At 50.5% G+C, this 8,808-nt stretch overlaps 1 protein-coding gene across 1 annotated transcript; it reads left to right on the top strand.

The window, feature by feature from the left end:
- The first annotated feature begins 5,107 nt into the window (after positions 1-5,107).
- On the top strand, positions 5,108-6,638 carry LOC130841295 (cuticle collagen 2C-like). The gene is made up of 3 exons (XM_057717383.1): positions 5,108-5,548; positions 5,919-6,044; positions 6,239-6,638. The coding sequence occupies exons 1-3, from the start codon at positions 5,265-5,267 to the stop codon at positions 6,240-6,242; spliced, it is 414 nt and encodes a 137-aa protein (XP_057573366.1). The 5' UTR covers positions 5,108-5,264; the 3' UTR covers positions 6,243-6,638.
- The last annotated feature ends 2,170 nt before the right edge of the window (positions 6,639-8,808 follow it).

The raw sequence follows: 8,808 nt of genomic DNA, 5'->3' as shown, positions 1-8,808 counted from the left end.
GGGGTGGGGGCGGGCTTGGCCTGCAGGTGGCTGGTGCAAGGGCTGAGTTGACGCTTCCGTGCTGTGTGTGAACACTGGGTGGGTGTGGCAAACAACAGAAATGTATCATCCCCCAGTTGTGGAGGCTGGAGGTCTGAGATCCAGGCGTGGGCAGGGGCGGTTCCTTCTGCGGGCTGTGAGGGAAGGTCTGTTCCAGGCATGTCTCCTGGGCTTGTAGATGCCGTCTGCTCCCTGGGTCTTCACATCGTCTTTCCTCTGTGCGTGTCTGCGTCTCCCAATGTCCCCTTTTTATAAGGACACCAGTCCCACTGGATGAGGGCTCACCCCAGTGACCTCACTGTAACTCCATCCCCTCTGTAAACACCCTGTCTCCAAATGCGGTGGCATTTCAGGTCCTACGGGTGAGGACTCCCATGTATCTTCTCTGAGGGGACACATTGCAACACATGGCACATTGGGCACCCAGCCCTGCTTTATAGGAGACCCAAGACAGCAACGAGTCTGCTATTTTCTATTAGAAAACACAGCCAACCACAGACACGTTTAGAAAGGGGACAGGGCCGAGCAAGTTTCCTTGGCCACAGCAGGACATCGCCTGACTGAATGGACAGACCTGACACGTCGCTGCAGTGGCTCCTTGGGGAGCAGGTGGGCCCGGCTGCTGTTGGCCAGTGGTTTTACCTTTCTGAACCTGAGGCTCCTCATCCTTAGTGGCGGCGAAGCCTCCAAAGCAGACAGCTCAGCCTGCGGTCACACTGTGCATTGCACCGTGGCAGGAGGATGTCCCAAACCCAGGTGTGTAACATGGGGAGCACGTTACTGCTGCGTCTGTGAGGCAGGCCAGGTGGGCCTGCCGCAGGGGACGGGACTCCATGGCTGTCCATCTGCGTTTGCGTTGCTTGGGGCACGATCTTGACCCCATCAGGTCACCAGTGTGGAGATACTCAGAATGAGAAAAAGTGCTCAGACAGACAGCTGCACACTGACCCATGCTTGTACCTTCCCCACTGACCCTGACATCTGAGAGCAGTTAAATGCAACAAAAGTGATTTCATAAGAGACTAGCAGGACTGTTGCGCGGCCTTGGGCATTGGAAACATGGTGCTCCACAGCAGAGCTCCCAGTGTCCTTGGTTGGATTAGCTGCTCTGCTGGCCACAGGGGTGGCCAACCCTGTGTTTCATTCAGGGAGGAGGGGCCGCTGCTTCAGGAAATCAGGAAGAACTGAACAGTGCATCTAAGCCTTATTCTCAAGTGTGGTAACACAGCTTATGAATTTCTGACAAACCCAGGGGTTTGTTACATAAGTGCTTGTGTTACCCAGTCATTGGCGAGCACTGACTTCCTAACAGCTGGGCTTTTCTGATCACATCCCCAGCGACTGCATCGTGCCGCTCACAACAAACTACAGATACGTGCATGCACACTGACTGCTCAGTGCTCGTTAACCCCTGGCCTGCCCAAGCGAAACGTCAAGGTGTCTGGACTGCTGTGCACTTGTGCTCCCCAAGCAACTTCAAAGATAATGTGACACTCTCTAAGAGCACATAATTCCAAGCTGGTAATTTTTTTTAATAAATTTATTTATTTATTGGCTGTGCTGGGTCTTCGTTGCTGCACACGGGCTTTCTCTAGTTGCTGCGAGCAGGGGCTCATTGTAGTGGCCTCTCTTGTTGTGGAGCACGGGCCCTAAGCACATGGGCTTCAATAGTTGCGGCACATGGGCTCAATAGTTGTGGTTCACGGGCTCTAGAGCACAGGCTCAATAGTTGTGGCGCACGGGCTTAATTGTTCCGCGGCATGTGGGATCTTCCTGGAGCAGGGCTCAAACCCATGTCCCCTGCATTGGCAGGCGGATTCTTAACCACTGCACCACCTAGGAAGTCCCAAGCTGGCAATTTTTTAAAAAGGTGATTTTAAGATTTTATTTTTAAAGGTGTTCTCGAAACACTTCGTGATGTGGGTGTTTTTTTTAAGTTGTAGTAAAATACACATAAGATTGACCATCGTAACCATTTTAAGTGTACAGTTCTGTGGCATGAAGCACCTTCACATTGTTGTGCAGCTATCCCCACCATCCTCCGGAACTTTTTCATCTTCCCAAACTGAACCTGTGTCCCCATTAGACACTAACCTCCATCCCCCTCCCTCTCAGTCCTCCTCTCTCCCCTGTGTCAGCAGCATAGGATGTGTGGGCAAAGAGCAGCTCAGCCGGCCAGCAGGTAAAGGGGTAAAAACAGGTTTTGTTTGGTGGCTGCTGACAGCAAGGGAAAGCACTGAGCGCCCTTCTGATTGGCACAGAGGTGCTGGCGATTTGAAGGGAGAGTGAGGTGGGGGCAGTGAGCAGGGGCTCAAGTGAAAGGGCGCACGGGGTCCGTCAGAGTCCGTATGATGAGGTCAGCAGTGTCCGCCCCAGGAATCAGTTCTGGAAGTTAGGATTCCGTCCTGTACAGAGACGGGGAGACTGAGGTCCTATCCTTCCTGAGCATTCCATTTCAAAGGAATGGCTCTCAGGTCCCAAAGAAAGACTGCTGGGTTGGAGGAGGTTCACAGACGCCTCACAGGGACAGAGGAAGGCTTCACATGTTGGGACCCCTCTTAGGAAAGGCTCTGAGGTCGGGGCGGGGGGGGGGGGCTACGTCAGGTGTTGGCTGGAACAAACAGTACATTCTTTTGCCAGACCTGTTTTCTCAGACAGGAGCTCAGAAGGGGACTGGGTCGGCCCATGGTCGTGACCTTAGGCTGCAAGAAGCCAGACAGTGTTTGCCATCCCTGAGCACCAGGGGTCGAATGGAATGTTCCTGACAAGAGTTCTTGTAGTTCTCAATGTGACCCCCTTACTTTTCCTTGACTGTCTTTAGGCCTTTGTCCCAGCTGCCCCCCCACCCCCGCCCCCACCTCGGGAAATGCCCTTTCGCAGATCTTTGTGTGGCTGGTTTCTTTTCTGTTGTTCAGCCTGAAGTTGAAGCATCACCTCCTTCATCTAAAGTCTCCATCCTAAATCCACTGCCATTTGAATTCCCGATCTTTTATGGTTTGTTTTCTGTCTCCCTCCACTAGAGGGCAGAATCCCATGGAACAGTGCACATGTAGAAGGCATGACCTTGCCTTGTAGCCCCATCAGGACTCCTCTGTCCATATTTTTGCAGACATCACCCCATCCCGATAAATGGTACTTGACAGAAATGTATATTAATGTGCTAGAGGTGAACACACAGAAGACCTCTTTTAGAGACCGTGTAACTTAACTTGGGGGGGCTCCTTACAAGCATCAGTGTTTTTAATTTTTCTGGAACATGAATGGGTAGATCATGTTGACCATGTATAGGCAAGAACACAGACTGAAGTCACCCAGACAAGTCACAGCTCTGCCCCTTGTTTAATCTCTCTGAGCTGTAGTTTCCCCATCTGTGAAAAGGGCAGAATGCCATCTGGTTACTGCAGAGTTACTGATGAGATGATGCCTGTAACATACCTAGAGCAGTGCCCAACCAAACATAGAATAGAAAACTGTAAAGGCAATTCCAGTTCAGGCCAAAAAACTGGATTTTCCGTTGGATTATAACTACTGTGAATGTGAGCTTAAATTTTGTCTAAGGAAAGTCAATTGGTGGTTGCTAGGCTTCAGGTGTTGGAGGGAATTGGGGAGTGACTGCTGGCAGGTACAGGCTTTCTTTTAGGGACGATAAGAACGTTCTGAAATTGGTTATGGTGATGGTTGTACAAATATATGAATATACTAAAACCCTTCAATTGTACACTTTAGATAGCTGGATTCTATGATGTGTGAGTTTATCTCAATAAAGCCATTATAAAAAATGTCCAAGAGCCCTGTGCAGCTTCCTATAAGCTCCTTTGAAAATGCAAATGAAGATACAGAAAAACATTTACACCTTTCCCAAAGCTCTGTCTGGCAGATGACCTTTGCACTGGTGGCGCCATGTGCACTAACTACAGGGCGTAACCAAGAACAGTCTCCATCCTTGCCCTAGAGGCTGCTTTCTCTAGAGTCATTCAGAGGTGAACCCGCCACAGAGGGCCTTGTGCATGTCGCAGGGTTGGGGGTGGGGAGGCAGCGTCTGAAGCTACCACATCCTTGGTGGAGTAAAGCGCAGGGCAAGTGTGCTAGGTCCTGGCGTGTCTGGAAGTAGGGAGACCCAGGGATGGAGCTGTTCTGTGAATTTCATTGGTTCTGAGCATTGCAGGTCTCGGAGAGAGGTAGGGATCGATTTCTCAGAACCACGTGGATGAATCTCTGCTGTACTGGAAATGAGGATTCTTCCAGCATCCAGGAGTGTGACAGAATAAGCATTGGTTTCTAGAATCGTGGGCAGTAGTAGTCAGACAAATATTTCTGCTGAAAATAACTACAAATGATAGATCAAATATCCTAAAAATCTGTTAAAGCAGTTGAGAACCAAAAAGAGAGCAAAAGCTAACACGAAGTAAGAGTCTGAGAAGTAGGCCACTGAGGCTGCTATACCCTGAGGGTGTTGGCAAACCCGGGGAAACTGGGGTTTGGTTCTGAAACTGAAGACAAGGCCCAAAGCCTTTCCAAACTGTGGGAGTTGGGCCCTGGCACATGTCCACGCAGACGCACACACATGCAGACTTGAGCTACGTGTGGGAGACCAGAGACAGGCCAGGCCTGGCCCAGAGGCACCTGACCCACTCCCGGAACTCGATGACAGGGACCGGCGGTCAGCAAGCTGGTCACAAGTGAGGGTGGCCAGGCTGGCATTGGCACAGTCTTCGTGGTGCATGCGGCTCGTTTGGGGTTTGCAGGCTTGGCGGGGAACCAGTCACGTGCCCAGAGGCCTTAGCAGTTGCGGCGTTGGTCTGTTTGTGCATGCGCACTGGGGAGCTCCAGCCGCACAAGGGGAGGCGCGCCACCTGGAGGCCTCACGGCTAAGCAGCTTACGGGCTGTGTGGGCCCAAGGCAGGCTGGCTTAGATACACCAGACCGTGTGGGTGTCTGTTTGCGCAGGCTCATTGGGGTTACACAGCGCTCTAAGGTGGGGAACTTTATAAGGGGTGCCCATTGGCTGGAGAGCCTGCATGCTCTGTCGGTAGGAACCAATCATGAGCCAGCAGGCATTAGGGGGTGGGGGTGGGGGGGTGTCCTGTTTGCGCAGGCGCTCTGGGAATCCCGAGTTTCGGGGCGCACTAAGGGGTTGAATTTTGTGAGGGGGCGTTCTGTCCTTCCCCAGCTCGTACTGAGGGTGGGAGGGGTTCAAGATAGGGTCTGAGGCGGACGGAGGAGCCATGAGTGCAGCAGATGAGGGCGCAGCTACCGTGGCCATTGCAGTGGGCACAGCACGTGGTAGCCAGGGTGCGCCAGGTGGTCCTGGTGGCCCCGATGGCCCTGGCGACCCAGGTAGCTCTGGTGACCCCGTCAATCCTGGTGACCCTGGCGACCCCGGTATTGCAAGAGAGGCAGGTGGCACAGCTGGTGGCATTCCGCAGATCCAGCGGGCACCCCATGCCCCAGGGCCAGGTAGAGACGCAGCACCCGAGGCTGGAGTTCCGGGTCACCTACCACTCCAGTTGTATCCTTTTCCAGGAGCCCCAGTGGGCCGGGAGGCCGGGGGATGGGCTGGAAGTGGTTTGGGGGGTGGGGCTGCAGGCGGTGGGGTCTAAAGTGTAGACGGAGGGTGCTCTGGGTGGCTGGAGGGTATGGGCCAAGGGTGGTCTGGGCTGACAGGGGATAGTGGTGGGGAAAACCAGCCTGAGGGGAACCAGAGGGTAGGGGTGGTGATGTCCAGGGTGGCCTCAGTGTATAGGATGCGAGGTTGTGGACCGCCTAAGGGGCGGCCTGAGGGGGAAGCCTGTAGCGGAAGGTGGGTCTCAGTGAGGAGGAAGCCTGACGCCCAGGCATAATCAGTAGTGTGGATGATGCCCTAACCACGTTGCCACCAGCACGCTTCATGTGCCTTTCCCATCGCCCGTGGAGGCGGAGATCTTCCACTACTTCCTGATGGTAAATGCTCAACTCCGAGGGCCGATTCAGAGGGAGCTTGATGTGAACGGCACCGTCCTGGCCATGTAAGTTCTACAGGGGGCCGGGGAGGGGGTGGTGGCAGGTGGCCAATGCCAGTCTCAGCCCAGGTGGAGCTGTAATGGAGAGTTAGGCCCAAAGAAGAGGTGTAGCGCTCTGGGACTGTCGCTGTGAGGGGACACAGGGAGGAACATGCTCCCCCTCCCTGCGAACTTGAATTGTATTTTTCCCTCCCTTTTAGCTGATTGACTGCTGAAGATGCTGGCCAACTGCAAACAGCCGTCACCTGCTGTCTGGACCAGCTTTCCCTGGTGATGCGTACCTTGCAGCGCTTTGTGCCCCCCTTTTTTGCTAAGCCTCAGCAGGACACAGGGGGCTAAACCTAACTCAGGTGCCCTGGCCTCTGCATCCTTCCCTAGGGCACTGCTTTCTGCAGTGGTTGCCACGTTGTTGTCGGGGCTTAATCTGTTGCCTGTATGGGCCCTTGCAGGCTCAGGGTCCATGTGTTTTGTTTGCTGATTAAATGTTTGTTAACTGCGGAAAATACAACTGAGCTACTGTTCTGTACGTTTATTTTTAGCTTCTGCACCTCCTAATATTCTTGCATTTGTCCTCAGCTTGCAGGGGAGGTCTGGGATTCAGATATTCAAGTAGTACAATGTAATAGAAGACAATGTATGAAGTGGAACAAAAAGAAACTTGTGTCCTGCCATTAAATATTAATTTTGGAATATTTTCTTACTTTTATAGTTATGTTTCTATATTAATATATAACACCAGAATACTAAGTAGAAATTTGTGGCTTACTGACCTTGTTTCAGACTTGCAAAGAGAAGTGCTGGGGCAGATGTTTAAGTGTTTGGGGAGAGGTGATTAGCTCTCTCTAAAATATATTGTATCCTGCAACCTTGCTAAACTCACTAATTAATTATAATAGCTTTTTTATAGATCCCATTGGACTTTCTACCTATACAGTCATTTTGTCTGCAAATCAAGGCACATTTACTTCTTCCTTTCCAATTGATGCATTTTGATTGATTTCTGTCATAATGGGTTAGATTTTCCTGCTTCTTTGCATGCCTGATAATTTTATTTTATTTTATTTTTTAAAATTATTATTTATTTAATTTTTCGCTGTGTTGGGTCTTAGTTGTGGCATGTGGGATCTTTGTTGCAGCGCACCGGCTTAGTTGCCCTGCAGCATGTGGGATCTTAGTTCCCCGACCAGGGATTGAACCCACACATCCTGCATTGGAAGGTGGATTCTTTCTTTTAAAATTAATTAACTAGCTTGGGCTGCTCTTCGCTTCAGTGCGTGGGCTTCTCATTGTGGTGGCTTCTCTTATTGCAGTGCACAGGCTCTAGGCACACAGGCTTCAGTAGTTGTGGCACTTGGGCTCAGTAGTTGTGGCTCGAGAGCTCTAGAGCACAGGCTTAGTATGGTGCACGGCATGTGGGATCTTCCCCACCCAGGGCTTGAACCCGTGTCTTCTGCATTGGCAGGCAGATTTCTAACCACTGTACAACCAGGGAAGTCCCGGAAAGTAGATTCTTACCCACTGGACCACCAGGGAAATCCTGACAATCAGTTTTATCAGTAATAAAGCTGGTATTTAGGTTGAAACACATGTCCAGGGAGATGTGTCAAAGGCTGCAGATTTAGATTGGATGCCAGGAATTATAAAATTTCCTTTGGGTGCTGGATATTTTTCTATTCCTAAACTTACTCTTGAGCTTTGTTCTGGGATCCTATTAAGTTACTTGGAAAGAGTTTGATCCTTTTAAGTCTTACTTTTTTTTTTTTTTTTTGGCACACGGGCTTAGTTGCTCCGTGGCATGTGGGATCTTCCTGGAGCTGGAATCGAACCCGTGACCTCTGCATTGGCAGGCAGATTCTTAACCATTGTGCCACCTAGGAAGCCCAAAGTCTTACTTTTTTAAGAGTTGCTCTGTGAGACCAGAGCAGATCTTAGTGTAGGATTAATTTAATTAACTGAAATCTTCAATGTTCAAGAAGGCTATAGTTAGAAACAAGGACTCTTAACTCTTATACACTATCAGAGTGGTAGTAAAATCTATCTGGACATTTGATTGGCATTTTCTATTAAATTTTAAGATGTGAATATCCTTTGACCCACCTTTGGGTATCTATCACAGCAAAACTCTTGTATATATGATGAACAAGGCAGAATTAACCACAGTGTTAATTACAGCATTATTCGTCATTGTGAAAAATTGGTAGGGCTTCCCTGGTGGCGCAGTGGTTAAGAATCCACCTGCCAATGCAGGGAACACAGGTTCGAGCCCTGGGCCGGGAAGATCCCACATGCCACGGCGCTACTAAGCCCGTGCACCACAATTATAGAGCCTGCATTCTAGAGCCCGCGAGTCACGACTACTGAGGCCACGTGCCACAACTACTGAAGCCCACATGCCTAGAGCCTGTGCTCCGCAACAAGGGAAGCCACTGCAATGAGAAGCTCGCGCACCACAATGAAGAATAGCCCCCGCTCACTGCAACTACAGAAAGCCCACGCGCAGCAACCAAGACCCAACACAGCCAATCAGTCAATCAATCAATCAATAAATGGTAGAATGTACATCAACAGGGGAAACATTCAGTAAATCATGGTAAGTACATCCTGGTGGAATAACATACGGCAGTCAAAGAGCAAAGTAGATAGCTGGGAACTAATACGGAAAGAGATTAAAGCAAATTGCAGGACTCTGGGTAGGGCATATTCCTGTTTTTAATACATTCTGACATATGAACATGTGGGGAAATGCAGGGTAACCACCTGGAATGAGCCA

Source organism: Hippopotamus amphibius, chromosome X, assembly GCF_030028045.1.
Source record: "Hippopotamus amphibius kiboko isolate mHipAmp2 chromosome X, mHipAmp2.hap2, whole genome shotgun sequence".
Lineage (NCBI taxonomy): Eukaryota > Metazoa > Chordata > Mammalia > Artiodactyla > Hippopotamidae > Hippopotamus > Hippopotamus amphibius.
The sequence above is the reverse complement of the archived record's forward strand: the minus strand, read 5'-3'. Positions and strand labels throughout refer to the sequence as shown.